Genomic DNA, 22949 nt, shown 5'->3' on the forward strand with positions numbered 1-22949 from the left:
CTGCCGAGTTGTAGGTGACTCATAGCGACCCTATGAATGAAAGTCCTCAACACTAACGTGATTTTCATCCTTTATCCAGGTTCATAGGATTTCGGAGGCAAGCTATTTCTGAAGTGGATGCCACTCCTGCTTCCAAGCTTGTTTTAATCAGGGAGCTCCACCAAACACTGTCCACTGTGGGTAACCATTAATGCATTTGACACATCAGTGTCACAGTGTTCAGCTTCAAAGCAATCACAAGTGACCTCTGTACAGCACGTGGACACACCAGGGCTATATTATCTAGAAGAATGTTTGAAAAAAACAACGGAAAAACAAGGCCTGAGGGCCGTAGATTAGAGTCATGCACCTTTGGCTTGGTAATGTCACTTTCTGTCCACTAGGTCAATTGGTCTATCTTTGCTGTTAAGGGCTGTCGAGTCGTAGGCAACTCATAGCGACCCTATGAACAAAAGTCCTCAACACTTGCATGATGTTCATCCTTTCTCCTACGTTTCTAGGGTTTCCGGAGGCAAGCTATTACGGAAGTGAGTGCAAGTCCTGCTTCCAACCTTGTTTTAATTGGTAGCTGCAATGAAAAAGGAAGAAATAGTGTAGTGCCTGTAAAAGTCAGGCTCATTCTCACTGACTCTGAAGAGGCTCATAGCTGACCTTCCAGTGGGTTTTCAGAAGGCTGTAAATTACATTGAAGGAAATTGCCTATGTTTCTCTAGTAGAGTCACTGATGTTTCAAACAACAGAGGACTGATGTTAAATCAGCAGTGCAACTCCTTATAGACTATACCAGGAGGACTCCCTAGCTTAGTGACAGAACATCTAAAAGGAACGGAAATCAAGACAAGTTCAAGAGAAAGTCAACTTTTTAGACTTGGGAATAAAATAGTAATGTACAGAGTAATGTCCAAGTAATGTACTAAACCTATTCATAATTTTTTTTAAAAAAAGAAGAAAATGACAAATGGCTAGTAAATAGAAACAACAGTAATAAATGAAAGGATATGCAAAGAAAATGAACAAAGTAAATTCTGGCAAAGAAAACTCTATGGAACCAAAAAATCATCAAAACCACAGAAAAGAATACAACAAGATGGTGACAGTGAAACCATAACTATTGATAGTTATACTGAATGTGAAGGGGTTAAAAGCATCAACAAAGAGAAATCAAGTAGCAGAAAGAGTAAAATATATGACATACAATTATTAGGGTGTTTTTGTTTTTTGGGTTTTTTTAAACAAGAGAAGTATTTTAGAACAAAAAAGTGAAAATCAAGGGGAGGAAAATATTTTCTAAAGAGATTAGAAAAAAATTGATGTAAACTCTTCTTTGAAAGGTTTGTAGCATTCACTGTGAAGCTGTCTGGATTGTAGTGTTTTTACAACCTGTTCTACTACTTCTTTTGTAAGTAGCCTGTGAGTTTCCTGAAATTTTTTTCATTTCCTCTAAGTTTTGTAATTTATTAGAATATATTTCCTCATGGAATTCTACTATTATCTTGTTGTTGTTGTTGTTCTGTTGTGACATCACCCAGTTAATTCCTTATTCCTCATGCCTTACAATTTATCCCTTATTATTCTTATCATCTCCTTTCTACATGTTAAATTTTCCAGTGACCTATTAATGGTATGAATTCTTCAAAGAAATCTTCTAGTCTTGTTAATTCTTACTATCTCTTACTGTTTTCTTCTGCTCTTATTTTTTTCTTATCCATTTCTTTCCACTCTTATCTTACTGTTTTATTTCTAATGTCAAGGAGTTCTGGTGGCCTAGTGTCAGGATGCTGCACTGCAGTCGCAAAGGCACGCAGTTTGATTCCACCAGCTGCTCCACCAGAAAAGGATAAGCAATCCCATCCTCTGTGGTTGCCTGTCCCTTAAAGCTCTATGGAGTGTCAGCTATGTGTCAGTTCTGAATTGATGGTAAACAACAACAACAACAATGTCATTCAGGGAGCTCTAGTCGTCCAGTAGTAAAAATCTGTGCTGTCAGCATGATGGTACCCGGTTCAAATCCATCAGGTGCTCTGTGGAAGAAGATGGGTAATCTCCTCCCATGAGTTTTTCTAACTCTAAAAATGCACTGGAGAAATAGATGTCAGACAGTTACAACAATAGTAAAAATACGCTGTAATAACTCTGGTGGCTCCATTGTTAATTGCTAGGCTAGCAATCTGTTTTTGGAAAAAAATTAAAAATCAGCCTTGGAAAGCCTATAAAGTAATTCTGTAGGGTCACAAGTTTAATGTGAGTTAGAACTGATCACCACAACAGAATATGTCTGTGGGGTGTGTGTAAATAAAAATGGAGACAGAGACAAAATGTTTCTTATTTTCACTTTCCAGGCAAATATGAAAAGGGGAGAAATAGGTTCATATAGGTTCTGAAAGAAAAAAATAGAATATGTCATTAATAGACCTTGTGAATCTGGTCACAGAGAATTTATTAGGGAGAAAACATGAAAATATAAGTCTTATCACTTCCTCTCCACATAGCTGAAGCCTGGGTCATATTTCCAAGATGTTCCTGAATGAGGCTGGAGAAACTCTTTAATGACGCTGCTTTGGAAACAGATATGACCATGAGAAAACTTGAGACATAGAGGAAACACAATGAGAAGAAAGCTAAGAAAGAGAAGTCAAAATCTACTAAGACTGAATATGCAATAGAAGAGAAAGAAGACACTATTTCTACAAAACTTCAAAAGATAAAAAAGAAAGCAGAGCCTTCTGAAGTTGAAATACATTCTTCCAAATATATAAGGTAAAAAAGAAAGAGGAGTGATCTCAATATGGAAGTATTCTCCTACAATAAAAAGTGTAAAAAATAAAAAGTATCATTTGAAGATCAAGTTACTACTTTTTAAAATATTTAAAACTTAATAAAAATAATGAGAAAACTTCGGAAGAAGAAATGTCTGCTTCTAAAGGAACACCATATGGAGGTCAACAGGATCACATGAAAAATGAGATTGACATTCTGGTTGGGACACCAGATTTATCCAAGACCACCTACAGAATGGTAAGGTAGACCTCACCAAACTTAAGCTTAGATTTCCTGCATGAAGTTGACCCGGTGTTGGATATGGGTTTTGCTGATCAAGTGACAGAGACTTTATCTGTGGCATACAGGAAAGATTCAAATCACAGTCCTCAAGCATAGATTTTTTTTCTGCAACATGCCTTTGAGTATTTAATGTTGCTGAGAAATACATGAAACTTACATATGAGCAGGGGGACCTGCTAAGAAAAAGACTCAGAAAATGGCAATAACTGTGGAGCATCTGATTATCAAGTGCCTTTGGACCATAGGGCAGAGGTCATTGGAGATGATATCCGGGTGTATGGTGGTTATAATGGGCACACGATTATCTTCTGTCTAAGAGTTGTCCCCGGAAGCATCCAACAAGTAGAATGTCCAATAATTATATAAAGACATCCCACAGAAGCGAAGGGAAATCAACCTGAAAGGTTTTAAAAATGTGATCTTGGCATTTTGGCTGCAACTAATATTGCTACGCGTGCATTAGCTATCCCTGATTGGACAAAGCTCTCCACCAAAGGATGTGAAGTCCTACATTCATTGTTCTGTGTGAACAGGTAGAGCTGGGCAGATAGGAGTTTATATCTGCTTTTATCAGGACAAGGAAGAATATTCATTGGCACACATGAAGCAAAAAGGGGCGAGTTAAATTTAAACGAATAAGTTCATCTTCTGCAAGAGAAATAATAAAAGCTTCTAACAAAGATGCCATCAGGTATTTAGATTCTCTGCCTCCAAAGTCATATGTCACTTCACACCACCAGCCGAAAAACTCATCAGTGAGAAGGATCTGCGGAAGCCCTGGTGGAAGCACTAACCCAAATTTCAATAGCCACAGCGGTTGGCCAGTACTACTTGGTCAGCGTAGATGTGGGCTTTGGGGTCATGAACTTAGAATGCTTACTTGAAATTTTAAACATCAGCTGTGTTTGGAAAGAGCTTAAAGAGTAGCTGGACAAAGAAATTGATTCCAAAATGGGGGGCGGTGGGGGGTGGTTTTCCTCAAAGGAAAGTTGGATGTCTCTACAGCAGTAATAACAAAATATAGGAGAAAATGGCATGACACTTGACCCTGCCATCTCTCCACAGCCACTGAGCAGCCAAAGCTGGAGGGACTTGGAGAAGAATTTCAACACTCCAGGGGGCCTAGGGAAGGCAGTCAAGGATTCCAAGGCCTGTGGGACAGAAGCAGACTGTAGGATGAAAGCAAAGGCTTCAGAGGATAACAGGACTGAAGCACAGGAGAAGGCACCAGGGGTCAGCAACCAGGTCAGCAACATGCAGGAGGCAACAGAAATAACCACTTCCAAAACAGAGGCAAAACGTGGAGTTTTGGCAAAGCATTCAGACAGCAGAGGAGTGATTGGCAACTTGACATGGACTGTGATTTTCATGAAGTTGAACCACAAACTTCAACCACAGGTTTTCATCAGATAACTCTCATTTGTAACTTGTTACTACTTTTGTATCTGTTTATCCTTTTAAAAATCTGAATGGATTCTATGTATTGTAATGAATTATCTGTAGGTTTCAGGAATCTGTTTATATATTTTAAAAAGACACAACAAAAAACCCATGCAAATGTGAGTGAGTTCATGAATTTGAACATTTTGAGTGTTGGTGTACAAAGTCAACTGTATCTTGGACCTTAAACACAAGTGAAATTATTTTCTGTCGGGTGATGAAGAGTATTCCATCCTTGTCACCGCCTATAGGAGGTAACTATCTTTCCTTCTCAAGGCTCCATGCACAAGCCAAAACCTGCATGACTTCAAGGAGTTTTTAGTAAAACCAGACCTCAGCAGATCACTGAGAGAAATCCTGCCAGACAAACATCATAACTTTACTATCTATGAAGGGTGACAACTCAACTCACATATTGTTTTACAACTAGGATAAATATAAGTGAGAAGACTTTATTGCAAATGATATCAGCACACACCAAAATTTTCTTCCTGAGAAATTCGTGTATTTGAACTCCTCACTGGTAGCTTCATGGTAAGAAATTTCACTGCCAACCCAAAGATGTGCTGTTTGAATTCACCAGCCTTTTCACAGTAGAAAGAAAGGCAATCTCCTCTCAATATACTGTCTCTGAAAACCTGCTGGAGAGGCCACTATGGGTTATTTCCAACCTGATGATACAAAACAACAAAAACAACAAAATCAAACTGGACTTAATACATATTTCTATTGTCCCTTTTTCCCAACTATTCAACCTCAAAGTAAGACAACCTGCAGTCTACTTATTACTGTCCCCTCCTCTGCCAACACAGCTGCATCCTCAGTCAGAGTTTTTGCCACACTCGGGGTGTGGTTTTCACACTGTGTCTCTTGCACAGTAATAGATGGCCGTGTCGTCAGGGCTCAGATTTCTCAGCTCCATGTAGCCTGTGCTTGTGGATGTGTCTCTGGTCATGGTGACTCTGCCCTGGAACTTTTGTGCATATCCTGTTCCACCATTACTAGGATTAATGTATCCTATCCACTCCAACCTTCGTCCTGGGGTTTGCTGCACCCAGTGCAATTCATAGCTTGTGAAGGTGTATCCAGAAGCCTTGCAGGAAATTTTCACTGACGTCCCAGGCTTGGACAACTCAGGACCAGATTGCACCAATTGTATCTCAGAGTGGACACCTAATGATAACACAAAAGAGTTCAATGACATTCCTTCTGAATATCCACAATCTTGTCCTCCTCCCAGGGACTAGGGACCCCCTGACCTGTAGCTGCTGTGATGAAGAAGATGATTCTCCAGCTCCAGTCCATGGTGAGAGAGCTGTGTTTTCAAGGCTTGTATGTGTATGGGGTGGGGTGAGGGTGCTGGTCGTGGGGTGATGTTCTTGGCGAACAGACATAACTATATTTAACCTTGTAGACCTTCATTTGTTTGCATATTCATAATAAAATATGTCAAGATTTAAATTGAGAGGATTATGTTTGCTTTAACATTATTTAAATGACACCACAGTATTGCCAAGAATGCAAACCATAGCTGATTGATTGCATCAGTTCTATTTGAGGTTAAAGATTGCTGACAAGTTCCTGAATTATTGTGTGTGGAGATCCTTTCTCACTGAGGAATACAGAAAATGGTTGGGGAAAAGAGAAAACAGAATAACCATGTTCTTGCTCCCATATTTACTTCTGTCTAGATGTAAGGATTAAGCAATGGTTAGAGTTAAAAAATTCTAATTTGATATTGGATAGGATAACATTCCAGTGGGTCTGTTAGAATGAATTATAATTGTTGTTAGTTTCCATAGAGTTCATAGTAAGTAGTATGGACAACAGATCTTTACCCTGTTCAATCCTGTGTCATTCTCACACTTTCTGACACATTAGAGCTCACTGTGACAGTTATCATGTCAATCCAAGTAGCCAAGCATTTTACTTTCCTTCACCAACCCTCTACCTTTTCAAGCATTGTGTTCCTCTCTAAGGAAAAGCCTTTCTTAACAACACACCCAAAGTATGTGAGGCAAAGCCTTATCATCTTTGCCTCAAAACAGCACTCTGGCTGCACCCTCTCCAAGACATATTTGCTTGTTCTTTTGGCCATCCATACATGTCCGGCACTCTTCTCCAATATCACAGCTCAAAACCTTCAAATTTTCTTCTATCATCCTTATTCATTGCCCAGCTCTCAGATGTATATCACGTAATCAGAAAGATCATGACCTGAATCAGGCGCACCTTTGTCCTCAAACTGGCATCATTACTCTTCAATAATTTGGAGAGGTTCCTAACTGCAAACATTCACAGTGTGATGAATTTCCTGATTTCCTGACTGCTTGTTGTTAGTTGTTATTAAGTGCCTTTAAGTCACAGGTGACTCATAGCAAGCCTATGAAGGAGAGTCCTCGACTTTGGGTGCCTCTTATCCTCTCTCCAGTTCATAGGGTTCCTGGAGGCAAGCTATTATGGAAGTGGATGCCACTTCTCCTTCCAAACTTCCTTTAATCGAGAGCTCTACCCCACTCTCTGTCCGCATTGGGTAGCCAACCATTAAGGCATTTGACACATCAGTGTCACAGTGTTCAGCCTCACAGCAACCACAAGTGACTGTGGTACAGCAACTTGTAAACCAGGGTTATACGACCTAGAGGAATGTCTGAACAAAAACAATGAAAGACAGGCCCAAGGGCTGCGGATTGAAAGTCACCCACCTTCAGCTTGGTAGCATTGCTTTCTGTCCACTGGGCCAGCTGATCTCTCCCTCTGTTCCTGACTGCTAGTACAAAGGAAATAAAAACACAAATTGCATTGGGAAAATAGACCCCTATGATAACAAACAACTCCATTCTGGAGATGATAAAACCAGGCTACTCCTTGGAGGCAAGGATTTTGAAGGTGCATCTGACATACTTTCAACATGTTGCAAGGAGGGACCAGTTTTTCGAGATAGACATCATGCTTGTAAGGTTGCAAGGACAAGGCAAGAGAGGAAGATCCTGAATGAGATGAATTGACTCAGTGACTGGGGTACTGGGGATAGGTGTGTCAGAGAGTGTGAAATTGGCTCAAAATAGAGCAGGGTTGACAGTTGTTACACATACGGTCACTGTGACTGAGAGCCAACTAGAAGGCACATAGAAACAACAACAGAACCAAGGGTATTGATTATAGATTAAAATAAGATGAAAGTTTCAATCTTTTCTCCAACAACCATGATGTTGTCTATCAGTACAGTGGTAAGAATCTTTGTTTTCTTGACATTGAGATACAATCCATACTAAAAGCTGTGTTCTTTGATCTTTTGCAACAAGTGTTTGAACTACTCATCACTTTCCAAAGGAAGGCTGTGTGATCTGTCTAATGCAGGTTATTAATTTGTCTCCCTCAGATCCTAATGCCACATTCCTCTTCATGGAGTTGAGCTTCTTGAATAATTTGCTTAGCATACAAGTTAAATATGGAGAAAGACTACAACCCTGACACACACCCTTCTGAATTTTAAACCATGCTCTGTTACTTTGCTCTGTTCTCATAACTGCTTCCGATTAAGGATTAGATTTCTCATGAGCACAATTAAGTGAACTGGGATTCCCATTCCTTTCAGTGTTAGCCATAAGTGGAAGTAGGTCATTTTTGTTTTGTCTCATTTTTTAAATTTATTTTATATTTATTTGTTTACATATTATGTATGACGTGTCTGCCACACTATTCTTAGTTCCCAGTGTGTTTCATGCAATCATTCTCATTCACTATGTTTTATAAAATTAATCACCATTGAACCATGGCCACAATTATTCTGCCTTTTCAGGTCCTCACTGGATCATTTCTATTTCCATTACATTGTAAAAGTAGAAAGATAACCAGCAAAACATGTATGAGGATCCAAGGGAAGAAGGAGTGGGAGCAGAGGGGTGAGGACGGGTAGAGGTGAAATCACAGAGGTCTTTTTTTTTTAAGGTTTGGGCAGATTTTAGGTTTTAGCAGTTGGGAAAAAAAATACATATTTGCTGAACAAGCACAGTTTTTAATCCTTCAATTAACTAAAATTCACACTTAAAAAAAAAACCACACAAAAAGCCCTTTCTCTCTGAGAAGCAAAAAAAGTCAGTAGGTTAGACTCCATAATATTTCTATAACCCAGAAAAAAGAAAATTATTTAAGTTACAATGACATTCTTCAATGGACAAATATACATTGCCAGTATTTATCTAAACTCCAGCTCCACTAGGCTTTATAATTCTTTCTTTTTTAATACAAGGAAATACTATCTACATAATTTAGATAGTAGACCAAATCTCTTAGGGACTCATTGGGTATCTTGACAAGCAAAAGGAAATCATACATGTTCAGATGCGTTTTTCTCTTTCTCTGTATACAGAGGTCATGTGGGGTATATATGGGCTGTACCTGCAGAACAAGCTTTTGTCCTAAAATTTAGTACATAAAGAGAAGACTATGTTGAATCCCAGGAAGAAAGCCAGACCCTACAGGAAACACACTTCAACCCTTCTTTTTGTTTTGTGGCCGCCATGTGCTCTGTGAGCCCTCAGCTCCCCCTGCTGGCTGCTCACTACTCTACATGTGAGTCTTGTTCTGAGCTCCAGCTCTGGTTGTGCCACTGGGAAGCCTCAGCTATAGTCCTGTTCTTATTCCATGACAGTAGCACAAGGCTCCATAATGCTAACTTCGAAGAGGAATTGTTGTTGTTGTTGTTGTTGTTGTTGTTGTTGTTACGTGCCATTGAGTCGTTTGCGACTCATAGCGACCCTATGTACAACAGCCCTAAACCCTGATCTATCCTGTGCCAATCGCACTGTCTCTGACACACCCATCACGATTACCCCGTCACTGAATCAATCCGCCTCATAGAGGGTCTTCCACTCTTGCGCCGTCCCTCCACCCTCCGAAGCATGATGTCCCTCTCCAAGGACCCATCCCTCCTTGCAACATGCCCAAAGTATGTCAGACAAAGCCCCAGAATCCTTCCCTCCAAGGAGTTGCTTGGTTTAATCCTCTCCAGGATGAATCTCTCTTCCTGAAGCATCTGCTGCAGAGGGCCAAGAACTGCAGCCTCCAATTTGGATTGAGGCTCAATGTCAAGAAGACAAAGATTCTCACCACTGGACCAATTGACGGCATCAGGATGGATGGTGAAGAGATTGAGATTGTACACAACTTTAGTTTGCTTAGCTCCACAGTCAACAGTCTTGGCATCAGCAGCCAGGAAATTAAAAGGCGCATTGCCATGGGAAAGTCTGCTGTTAGGGACCACTCCAAAGTACCGAAGAGCAATGGTGTCTCCCTGGAGACTAAGATGCATCTGATACAGGCCATGGTCTTCGCAATCACTTGTTATGCATCAGAGAGTTGGACAATGACCAAGGAGCATAGAAGGAGAATTGATGTGGTGCTGGAGAAGAGTATTAAGAATACCATGGGCTGCTAGGAAAACAAACAGATTTGTCCTGGAAAGGGTTAAACCGGGAGGCTCCTTGGAGGCAAGGATTCTGAGGCTCTGCCTAACATACTTTGGACATGTTGTGAGGAGAGACCGGTCCTTGGAGAGGGACATCATGCTTAGGAGGGTGGAGGGACAGTGCAGAAGGGGAAGGCCCTCTATGAGGTGGATTGATTCAGTGACTGGGATAATCGGGATGGGAGTGTCAGAGACAGTGCGATTGGCACAGGACAGAGCAGAGTTTAGGGCTGTTGTACATAGGGTTGATATGAGTTGCAAGAGACTCAATGGCACATAACAGGAACAACAACAGCATTATTCTGTTTGTTTTCTTGGCAGTCCATAGTACATTCAATACTCTTCTCCAGCACCAGAGCTCAAAGGCATCAATTCTCCTTCTATCCTCCCTAGTCATTGTCCAACTCTCTGATGCGTAACAAGTGATTGCAAAGACCATCGCCTGTATCAGATGCATCCTTAGTCTCCAGAGAGACACTGTTGCTCTTGAGTACTTGAGAGAGATCTCTAACAGCAGACTTTCCCATCACAATACGTTTTTTTGATTTCCTGGCTGCTGGTATCAAGAGTGTTGACCGTGGAGACAAGCAAACTGAAGCTGTAAACAATCTCAATCTCTTCACCATCCATCCTGATGCTACCAATTGGTCTTGTCATTATGTCTTTATATAGGTGTTTCCTAATCGCTGACTGTAGAATTTGGTGTGCCAATGTTGAGAATATGACCAAGAATCTCAAAAGAACTAATGAATGAATGAATAAATAAATAAATGAGAGACAATTCCTTGTGTCAAATATTTAATCGTCAAAGACCATTCAGGTGTGTAAATGATCTGAAAGGACAAGGGTATTACTACATACGACAGAGGTCACTCAGTGAGGTAAATCATGGCAGAAAAGCCAGCATTGCATGAAAGAATCCACATTCACACATAGATCATTCAAGAGAAAATTCCATAGAGCAAACAAATGCCCAACAACGAAAGAATGGATAGAAAAACTAGGGTGTGTTCACAATGGAATACTATGCAACGGTGAAAAATAATAAATTACACAGCATGGGAGAGTCTGGAGGACATATACTCATTGAAATACTCCAGTTTCAAAAGGTAAAATATTGTATAACATCACTGTAATAAAACAGGACAGATGAGGGTAGGATGGGCAGAGAATGGGGAAAGAGTGGATAGACAATGAACACTGTAATAGAACAGATTATATATGGGAAGAAATACTCTGAAGGAAAATATGATTAAGCGTTAAATGTATGACAACATTCAGTAAAAAAGGTTGCATTGCTGGATGTGTCAGGTTGGAAGAAGAAAGTGTGCATCAAAAGGGGAGAATAAAAAAGAAAAATGAAGGTACTAAAAGGATATTTAGACCTCCAGGTAAAAACATCAAAGAGAGACATTCTGTTAATGGTCAAACATCGGATGTCAATACATTAATTTCATATTTCTCTGAAAAGAGCTCCGTAGTCACATCAAAACATAACAGTTACATACATTGTGATTGTTTTAATGGGTCTATTACGTTCAACGTCCTAGCCTCTAAGAAGCAACCTGGTTGCTTTAAGACAGACTTCTTTCTTGTTGTGGAAGTTAATGGAAAATTCAGTATTCTTCTCTAACACCACAATGCAATGGAATCACTATTTCTTCTGTTATCCTTATTCATTTTCCAACTTTCAGATGTATAGGAAGTAACTGAAAACACCATGTCTTGGATCAGGTGCACCTTAGTCTTTACACTGACATCATTGCTATTTAGAAGTTGGAGACATCCTTGACTGCAAGATTTCCCAAAGCAACACATAATTTTGATTTCTGCGCTGCTGTTACCACAAATTTTGATTATGGATACAAGTCAATCAATATTCTTGACAACTTCTTTTCTTCACGTCTCATGATGCTGCCTACTTGTCCAGTGCTGAGGATCTTTGTTTTCTTGATGTTCAGATGTAATCCATAATAAAGTTTGTAGTCTTTCCTTTTCTACAAAAAGTGTTTCATGTCTCCTTTATTCAGACAAAGTTGGCTTCTCTGTATAACACAAGTTGTTGATGGGACTTCCTTCAGTAGAGAAGCACCTTTATATTTTCCAGCTTCTCATATTATAAGTTAAATATACACAGTTTATTATTTGGGAAAAGGTTACGACATTTCCTGATTTTAAACCATGCTGTGTTACTGTATTAGTTTTCTACAACTGCTTCTCAGTTTATATTTTTAATTTGCCTGAACACAAATAAGTGTCTTGGGATTCCTAATTTAATCAATGATATACTTAGTTTGTTATTATTCACAGAGTATAAATAAAGTCAGACTAAAAAGGAGCTGTGCCCAACTACTTCTAGAAGAACAGGTCTTCAAAATACTAAGAATAATGAGAGAACAACTTTCTACAGGGCTTCTGATATTTGCATCTGAAGCAAGATGTTGAAAGTGCTGATGCCAGTTCAGATCAGAAATAAATAGCATGACAACCATATCAACAGGAGTGAAGTCACCTTCATTAACTATTGAAGAAACAAGTACTGAAGAATCATGAGGCAATTTGGGGAGTCTTTTCCTCTCAGACTCAGAGAAAATCACGATGAGCAAGTGTAGAGTAAAATAAAAAAAATCTTAAATGATGAAATGATTTCTCTATGAGTCAGGTAGACTTCCTTGATACAATATTCCCAGCTCTTGCTGAGAAGATAACATACCTGTGCTCCATCCATTGTGGGGAAAAAATATTAACTAGAATTATAAAGTGAATTTTCCCCTTGGTCAAAAAAATATAACAAATCCTGTTTTATTTATATTTTAAAATAATTTTAAAACTGTATCACAAAATTAGATTTAAACACATTAATGATATTTCCAAGGTGAGACTAATGTAAATGTTAAAAATTATAATATGGACTGTTAGGAAAACAAACAGATTAATCCTGGAAAGGGTAAAACTGGATGGCTCTTTGAAGGCAAGGATTCTGAGGCTTCATCTAACATACTTTGGACATGTTGTAAGAAGAGACCGGTCCTTGGAGAAGGACATCATGCTGGTGAGGATGGAGGGACAGTGCAGGAGGGGAAGGCCTTCTATGAGGTGGATGGATTCAGTGACTGCGATAATCAGGATAGGAGTGTCAGAGACAGTACGATTGATGCAAGACAGAGCAGAGTTTAGGGCTGCTGTGCATAGGGTCTCTATGAGTCGCAAGCGACTCGACGGCACATAACATAAATAACATACAATTTTTCAGCTAATATTTAAATGACTAAATAACTGGAAGGAGACTAAGTGAATGTTGTACTTATTGTGTTTAAACTTCTAGAGAAACTAATAACCTTAAAATATTAAGGATTAATGGAAGCAGCAAGAATAATCAAAATACTAAAAACAGGCAAGATGTTACCAGAAAAAGAAAACTACAAATCAATACCTTCCATGAACATAGATACAAAAATCATTAGCAAAATCTTCACCAATAGATTCCAACAGCAAATGAAAAAGAGAATTCATTATGACCAAGTGGGATTCGTAACTGATATGCAAGGATAGTTCAACATAAGAAAAACAATGTCATTCACATTACAAAGCAAATAACAAGAATTCTATGATATGAGCAATTGATGTAGTAAAGGATTTTGACAAAATCCAGCACCTCTTCCTAATTAAGACACAGAGCAAAATAAAAATATAAGAGAATTTCCTCAACATGATGCAAAGTATGTATGCAAAAACAAGAGTCAATATCATTCTCAATAAAGAAAAACTAAAAGCATTTTCCTTTGTACAGGGACAAGTTAAGGATGCTCACTGTCAACACGTCTATTCAATATTGTACTGCAAGTACTTGCTAAGGCAATATGACGAGAGAAGGAAATTAAAAGCATCCAGATAGACAAAGAGATGGTTAAGCTGTCAGTATATACAGATGTTATGATAGTGTACGCAGAAAAAAACAACAATAACAAATTGCTAGAGCTAATGAAAAATATTATTAGGGTGGCAGTATACAAGACCAATATCCAAAAGTCAGTGAAAGAACTGTAGAGTAACAAAGAGAACTCAGAGAAGGAAACTAAGAAGCAATACTGTTTAAAATTGTTTTGTTTATTGCTGTCAAGTTGAGCATGACTCATAGTGAACCTATGAACTAAAGGCCTGAAGCATTTCTATAACTACCATCATTTCTCAAACTTTATAAAGTTTCCAGATACATGTGTTTAGTAAATGGATGTCATTCCTGCTTCCAAACCTGTCATAAACTGGGAGCTCCACTAAACACTGTCCACCATGGGCAGCCATTTGACCCCCCAATGGCACAAGGTTCATCATCACAGTAAACCCAGATTGCCTTAGTGCAGGAAACTGACAGAGGAGTGCTGCACAACTTAGAAGAATGTTTCTCCAAAATAAAATAACATTAGACTCTCAGGCCCAACCAACTTTTAAATAGCCAACCGTATACCTAGATACTTGGGAGTGAAACTAACTAGAAACACAAAAGATTTGTACACAAAAGTCAACTCAATGTGGATCAGAGATTTGTTAGTAAAGGTGAAAATCATAAAGTTTGTAAGATATAAGCCGTGTAGAAGCTTAGAAAGCCCAGTCTATGGTATAAAGAGGCTGACAAATAGAGCCAGAAATGCATGATTTGAAGAAGATAAAATTGATGAATGAGACCTTGTAAAGGTTAAATCCCTGTGTTCATCAAAAACTTTTCCTAATAGAGTGAAAAGAAAATGTACCAACTGGGGAAAAAACAAAACAAAAAACATTTGCTAATACTATCTCAGCCAAGGCTCCCATAGCAATAGTTTAAAGAATACTCCTGGGCCTCTTGGGAAAACAAATACTGAACTCAGTTACAAAATGGACTAAAGACATGAAAAGACTCTTCACAGAGGAAGACATTTGGATGGACAGCAGATACATAGAGAAATGTTAAAAATCACTGGAAATAAGAGATAGAAATCAAAACTACAATGAGATACCATCTTACATCAGTAACAATGGCAAAGTTTATCAGGGCAAGAGCAATAAATGTTAGAGAGGGCATGGAGAGGTAGGAACTCTCATACTGTTGGAGGGATTATAAAATGGTGCAACCATTCTGGAAGGCAATTTGACATTTTCTCAACAAACTTCAACATTGAACCTCTTTATGACCCAACTATTTCACTACCAGGAATATATGCCAAGGAAATTAAAACTGAGACACAAACAGAGATTTGTACACCAATGCTCATAGTAACATTATTCATCATCACAAGAACATGTAAATAGCTCAAATGTCTAACCACAACAGAATGCCTTGAGAAATTGTGGTCCAGTTACATAATGGAATATTATAGAGCACTCAGGAGCATTGATTTTGAAAAATACTACATAATTTGGGAGACATTTAAAAGAATTATGCTGAGTCACTAACTTAGTTTCATAAAGATATTACTGCCTAAGACAGTTTTTGTAAAAATAAAAGAATGATTCGTAAAGTATGGAGACTCAAGTGGGGAAGGGATTACACTAGAGGGGTGGCAATGGGTAGGGGCAAAAATCACAGGTTTGGACAATTTGGTAGGTGGAGGGAGGAGGTAAAGGAAATGGAAAAAATCTGATAGGAGCGGAAAAGATAGGGTAATAGTTTGTATCATCTAATGATGATTAATTTTATGAAACATAATGCATGAGAATAATTGCATTAAAAACAATTTGCATGAATAATAATGTGAATCACAATGTATACGAAATGGGTATGCAAGCAAAAAATAAAATAAATGAATTCTTGGATGGGAATTTCACAAAATCAATCAAATGGTTATATTTTATATTCATTTTAAGTTAGGAAAAGTCATACATAAACCATAAAGTCTTATTTATACTGATAATCGGACAAATTTAGGAAAACTACACATACATATACATCTCCACATATACATACCCATGCACATGATACATCATATACATAATTGCAAATCTATACTAAACAAGTCTTATGAAAACCATACATACATTGACAGAGAAGAACCATGCATAAAAATGTGTGGACAGTATAATAATCAAAGGCTTATAGACATTAACTCAAATACTATTACACATTTAAACACAGAGTGTATTGATTTCATGGTTGGACAACATCAAGGCGCAGCCAATCCATACATGTACAGTAAGTAGAACAGAAAGAAACCCTGCCTGATCCTGCACCACCCTCAAAAATTCTGTTGTACTATAACCCACTGTTGAGTCACTCTGGAGTCTAATGTCAGAGTCTGATAAGGACACTTCCATTCTTTTCCTAGTCTTTTGCTGACTAAACACAATGTCCTTTTCAAACGACTGACCCTTCGTGATAACAAGCCCAAAAGATGTGAGATGAAGTCTTACCATCCTTGCTTCTAAGGAGAACCGTGGTTTTACTTATTTGAAGACAAATTTATTATTTCTTTTTGAAGTTGACAATATACTCAATTTTTCAATGACATCACCATCCAAAACATCGATTCCAACTGATTCTTACTTATTCATTGCTTAACACTCATATGCATATGGAGCCATCCAAAGTTCCATGTTTGGTGACATGGTAGCCTTAGTCTTTGAACTGACATTATTTCAGAAAGGACAGTCTTCATTTTTACTTTCTATAGTCTTTAACTTGTGCTGAAAGTTGTCTACAACAGACAATCTTGCTGGTATTTTCAAAACTGGTGGCATGACTTACTGCATCACAGAAATACATGGGCCACCACAATATGGGAAATTGATGGGAAAATGTTAGAACTAGAGAAGAAAAACACAAAATGCATTAGGAGGAAATTAAACCGGCTCTGATAGTGAAACAAAGAAATCATTGGAAGGAAGAGGGTCCGATGTGATTTTCCCCCTGCTTTTAGATGTTAGTGACCATGACCTACATGCCTCCTTGTTGAAAGTCTCCAACATTATCCTAATTGAAAAATTTCACTGAGATGCCAATCCTGAGTCTGACATTTCAGCAACAAATCACTAAGTCTCTCTCCCAAGACATCACTGGATGGGTTCAAACAAGCATCCTTTTCACTAAACAGAGACTCCATCTTCCTTGATTCTGACTGGAAAAGAACTCCAAGATGTCCCTCAGCTTCATCAAATGCTGAAGCTGAAGATTCTGGCAGAGTCAGTTTTCTTTCACAAGCTTTTGCATAAGCTTTCCCCATAAACTCCAAAGCCTACTTTTCTGCATGAAAGAATGTTTCTCCTGCTACACTATGATGTTTGAATTAGGCGATATTAGAAGTTAGTGTAAAATCATTAAAAAAGGAAGATTTCCCAGAGACTCTGCAAGATAGAGAAGAATCCACAGACCACAACAGGAAACCAGGCCTTAAAATAACATCTAAGCCTGGGTCTTAGTCCTGTGACCTTGGCTCTTTCCCCAGGAAGGTTTGTGGTTGAGCTCACACTGACTTCCCCTCACTATGTCTCTTGCCCAGTTATACAGGAAGGATGGTGTCCTTGGTTCTGAATGCACATCTGCAGGTGTAGATTTTTCTTGGCCCTGTGTATGGAGATTGTGAATCGACTCTTCACAGAGTCTACATAGTAAATGTTACCACTAATCATTGTTAGCTGAGCTTCAGTCCCAATAGTCCAGCTAATTCCTTGTAGCCTGGCGAATCTAGATCATGTAATACCTACTACAAGTGAATCCAGATGGGCTGCACAGAAGAGTTTCAGAGACCCCTATTGAGGCCAGCTTGCCCCCCACCCCAAATCCCAGCAGTTTTACCTCACACTGTTGTTGGGATTTTTTTTTCACAGGTGCCCTCAAATTGACTATGACTCTTGTTATTGTTGTTGTTTTTGTTGTTGTTGTTGTTATGTACCATTGAGTGGCTTACGACTCATAGCAGCCCTATGTACAACAGCCCTAAACTCTGCTCTATCCTGTGCCAATCCCACTCTCTCTGACACACCCACCCCAATTACCCCAGTCACTGAATCAATGCACCTCATAGAGGGTCGTCCCCTAATGTGTTGTCCCTCCATGATTTCAAGCATGGTTTCCCTCTACAAGGACCTGTGCCTCTTTACAACATGTCCATTGTATGTCAGATGAATCCCCAGAATCGTTGCCTCCAAGAAGCAGCCTGGTTTAACCCTCTCCATATTGAATTTGTTTGTGTTCTTGAAAATCCATGGTACATTCAATACTCTTCTCCAGGACCACCACTCAAAGGCATGAATTTTCCTTCTATCCTCCCTAGTCATTGTCCAGCTCTCTGATGCATAAGAAGTGATTGCAAAGACCATAGCCAGTATCAGATGCACCTTAGTCTCCAGATTGATACCATTCCTCGTCAGTACCCTGAAGAGGTCCCCAACAGCAGACTTTCCCATCGCAATACATTTTTTTTATTTCCTGCCTACTGATGCCATGAGTATTGACTGTGGAGCCAAGCAGACTAAAGCTGCGAACAATCTCAATCTCTTCACCACCCATCCTGATGCTACCAATTGGCCCAGTGGTGAGAATCTTTGACTTCTTCACATAGAGCCCCAATCCATACTGAAGGCTGCAGTCCTTGACCCTCTGTAGCAAGTGCATCAGGTCCTCCTCAGTTTCAGGAAGCAGGGCTGTGTCATATGTATAACGCAGACATTCCACCAATTCTGACGCCACACTTCTCCTGATAGAGCCCAGCCTCTCGGATAATCTGTTCTGCACACAAGTTTAAAAGGTACAGAGATAGGACACATCCCTGGCTACACCTTTCCCAATTTTTAACCATGCAGTGTTTTCTTGCTCTGTTCTGATGACTGCCTCTTGGACCAAGTATAGGTTTCACATTAGAACAATCAAGTGTTCTTATTGACCCTATAAACAGGAGTTATGGACTCTTCCATGTCAGGGGCGATCCATGTCCCTGATATACAAGAACCCATTGCCACAGCCACTGTGTTAATCCAGCTTCAGTAATAGCTTCATCCACTTCCATAATAGTTTTATCCACTTCCATAATAGCTTGCCCCTGGAAACCCTATCAACCTGGAGAGAGGATGAAAGACACCCAAGCGTTGAGGACTCTCCTTCATAGGGTCGCTATGAGTCACCTGCGACTTGATGGCACTTAACAACAACAACATTTATCTACTCAGAGATAAAATGTGACTATTCAGAGGCTAGGTTTTGTTGTTAACATTGTGTTGAGTTCTTTTTGGTGTTGTTACTTGTTACTTTGGACCATGCAGCTTTCTATGTAAAAAGGTATGTCTGTAAAAAGGACATCTCTAAGTCTTTCCTAAAATACTGGTCTTGTTTTTAGATACTCTCTTAGGTTCTGTTTTTCTGGGAGTATCTTGATCCCTCTTTCATATTTGCTGGGTACTTTTGCTGGGTACAGTATTCTTGGTTGACAGTTGTGTTCTTTGAGTGTTTGATATATGTCTTTCCACTCTCTTATTGCTTGCATGGTTTCTGCTGAGAAATAGGCACTGAATTTTATCTGCTCTCCCTTATAGGTTACTCTTTGTTTCTCCCTTGCTGTTTTAAGGATACTCTCCTTATCTTTGGTTCTGGAAAATTTAACTATGATATGTCTTGATGCTTTTCTTTTGGGGACTAGTCTATATGTTGTTCCCTGGACTTCTTGAATAGATTTTCTCTCATTCTTAATTATTCCTGGAAAGTTTTCCTTTAGTAATTCTTCTACAGTTTTTTCAAGGCCTTTACATGCTTTTTCCTTTTCTGGGTTTCCAATGAGATGCATGTAATTTCTCTGAAAGTGTCCCACATTATTCTTATTGTTTCATTTCTAATGTCAAGGAGTTCTGGTGACCTAGTGGCAAAATGCTGCACTCCAGTCCCAAAGGCACACAGTTTGAGTCCATCTGCTGCTCCACAGGAGAAGGATAAGCAATCTCCTCCTCTGTGATTGCCTGTCCCTTAAAGCTCTATGGAAGATCAGCTATGTCTCAGTTCTGAATTGATTATAGACAAAAACAACAAAAGCAATGTCAATCAGGGAACTCTAGTTGTCTAGTAATAAGAATACGTGCTGTCAACATGAAGGTACCCAGTTCAAATCAACCAGGTGCTCTGTGGAAGAAAGATGGGTAATCTCCTCCCATGAGTTTTACTAACTCTAAAAATTCACTGGAGACGTAAATGTCAGACAGGTACAAACAACAATTGTAAAAATATGATATAATAGATCTGGTGGCCCCATGGTCAATTGCTAGGCTAGCAATCTGTTTTGCAAAAAAAAATTAAATAAATAAATAAAATCAGCCCTGAAAAGCCTGTAAAGTAACTCTGTATTGTTGTGATTTACAGTGAGACATACCGAATAACAACAGAAAAGTAAGTGTGTGTGTGTGTGTGTGTGTGTGTGTGTGTGTGTGTGCACGCACATGTGTAAATAATAATGGAGACAGACACAATATGCTTCTTACTTTGACTTCCCAGTGCCAAAGGAGAAGGGGGAAAAGTAGGTTAATCTTGTTCTGAAAAACAAATAGAGCATGTCATTAGAAAAAAAAAAGAGAAAATGTAAATCTTATCACTTTCTCTTCACATAGTTGAAGAGCTGGGTAATGTTCCCAAGATGATGCTGTGTGAGGCTGGAGAAACTCTTTACTGATGCCACTTTGGAATGAGATGTGGACAAGAGAAAAGTTGAGACATAGAGAAGACACGATGAGAAGAAAGCTAAGAAAGAGAAGTCAAAATCTACTAAGACTGAATATTTAGTAGAAAAGAAAGAAGACATTATTTCTTCCAAACTTTAAAGATGAAAAAGAAATCCTTCTGAAGTTGAAATAAATTCTCCCAAATTTAAAAAGGTAAAAAAGAAAGAGGAGTGATCGCAATATAGCAGTATTTCTCCTAAAATAAAAGTGTAAAAAGTGGAAAGTATCATCATTTGAAGATCAAGTTACTTCTTTTTAAAGTTTTTTAAAACTTTTGAAAAAGAACAAAAAATGAGAAAAATTCTGAGAAGAAATGTGTGCTTCTAAATTTAAGAAATTAATAAAGGAAAAGGCAATGAATGGAGAGACGCCCTCATTCTGAACCTACCCCTAACAGCTGTGAATCCACATGTGAAGACAGTAACAGCAAATTGGAACAGGAAATACCAGTGGAACAAAAAGAAGGAGCTTACTCCAATTTTCCTGTCTCTGAAGTGACTGTTGAACTTCTCAACACCTGAGGAGTGAACTTTCTATTTCCTTTACAACTGAAGATGGTTCCCAGGCCTATGGTGGGAAAGACTTAAATACACAGGCATAGACTGGAACTTGGAAGACATTCACCATTGCCATCCCCTTGACTGAGAGACTTCAGGGAGATCTGCAGGAGAGAAAGTGACTTACAAGAAAGATTCAAAACACAATCCCCAATCATCACTTATTCCGCAACTTGCCTTTAAATACATTGAGGATTTAATGCTGCTGAGAAAAACATGAAAAATGTGAACATATAGGCAGGTGGACCTGCTAGGTAAAGAGACTCAGAAAACGGCAATAACTTTGGAGCATCTGGTTATCAAAGGCCGATGGACTCATAGAAGAGAGGTCATTGGATATGATATTTGGGTGTGCAGTGGTTATTATGGGCACACAATTATCTTCTGTGAAACCAAGATAGAAGTTTAAGGGCTGTCCCTGGAAGCATCCAACAAGCAGAGTTTCTAATCATTACATGGAGACCTTCCACAAAAGCAAAGGGAAATCACCCTGAAAGGTTTTTAAAATGGTGACCTTGGTATGTTGGTTGCAACCAATATTGCTGCACGTGGATTAGATATCCCTGATGTTGATCTGGTTGGAGAAAGCTCTCTGAGTGATGTGAAGTTCTACATTCACTGTTCTGTGTAAAAGGTAGAGCTGGACGGACAGGAGTTTATGCCTGTTTTTATCAGTACAAGGAAGAATATTCATTGGCACACATGAAGCAAAAATGTGGGAGTTAAATTTAAATGAATAAATTTATCTTCTAATGCAGGTTGGAGGTGGGGTGGGAGGGGAGAAAAGTGCAACAATGAATGAATTGAATTTCAAAATCTCTGTTGATGTTCATTGAAATTTAAAAAAAAATAAAATAAAAAATAAAAATTAAAAAAAATTCTCTTCTGCAACAGAAATAATAAAAGCTTCCAACGAAGGTGCCATCAGGTATGCGTATTCCATTCCTCCTAAGCCATAAGTCCCTTTAAGCCATCAGCTGAGAAATTCTTCAATGAGAATGATCTCTGGAAGCCCTGGTGGAAGCACTAACCCCCATTTCAAAAGCTACAATGATCGAACAGTGCTGCTTGGTCAGTGGGGATGTGGGCTTTATGGCCTTGAACTTAGAATGCTTAATTGAAATTTGAAACATCAGCTGTGTTTGGAAAGAGCTTAAAGAGCAGCTGGACAAAGGTACTGATTCCAAAATGGAGGGGATGATCTTCCTCGAAGGAAAGTTGGATGTCCTTACTACACATAAAGATGTGGAGGCAGGGGCTGGGGTGGGTAATGGAATGACTCTTGGCACTGGCATCTATCTCTCTATGGACACTGAGCAGCCAAACCTGTAGGGACGTGGAGAAGAATATCAGCTCTCCATGGGGCCAAGGGAATGCAGTCAAGGATTCCAGGGCTTGTGCAGTGGAAGTAGAGGCTTCAGAGGATGACAGGACTGAATCATAGAGGGCATCAGGGGTCCACAATCTTGAGGAGACAACAGAAAAAAACCACTTCCAGAACAGAGGCCAAAGCGAAGTTTTGGGAGAACATTCAGTTTGCAAAGAAGGGACTGGCGCCATGGAATTGAACGGTTTTTCATGCAATTGAAAGCACATTTCTTTTTTCCCATTTCTCACCTCCATGAGGGAGACCATACTTCAAGCACATGTTTTCATCAGATCATTATCATTTGTAACATGTTACTACATTTGTATCAGTTTATCCTTTTAAAACCTGTATGGATTCTATGTACTGTAATGAATTAACTGTAGAT

General features: G+C 39.0%; 2 pseudogenes and 1 gene segment (V, D, J or C); 2 read left to right on the forward strand and 1 right to left on the reverse strand.

Moving 5' to 3' along the window:
• Positions 1 to 2907: 2907 nt before the first annotated feature.
• Positions 2908 to 4235, forward strand: LOC102868455 (annotated as a pseudogene).
• Positions 4236 to 5356: 1121 nt separating this feature from the next.
• LOC102868860 lies at positions 5357 to 5805 on the reverse strand. The segment is given in 2 exon segments: positions 5357 to 5673; positions 5760 to 5805. Coding segments are annotated over 2 exon segments (363 nt in total).
• A 3218-nt stretch (positions 5806 to 9023) lies between these two features.
• Positions 9024 to 22527, forward strand: LOC102869255 (annotated as a pseudogene).
• Positions 22528 to 22949: the final 422 nt, after the last annotated feature.

The sequence above is a fragment of the Elephantulus edwardii genome, unplaced genomic scaffold (assembly GCF_000299155.1).
Source record: "Elephantulus edwardii isolate Elephantulus edwardi_28Jun2011 unplaced genomic scaffold, EleEdw1.0 scaffold00019, whole genome shotgun sequence".
NCBI classification, from domain to species: Eukaryota; Metazoa; Chordata; class Mammalia; order Macroscelidea; family Macroscelididae; genus Elephantulus; species Elephantulus edwardii.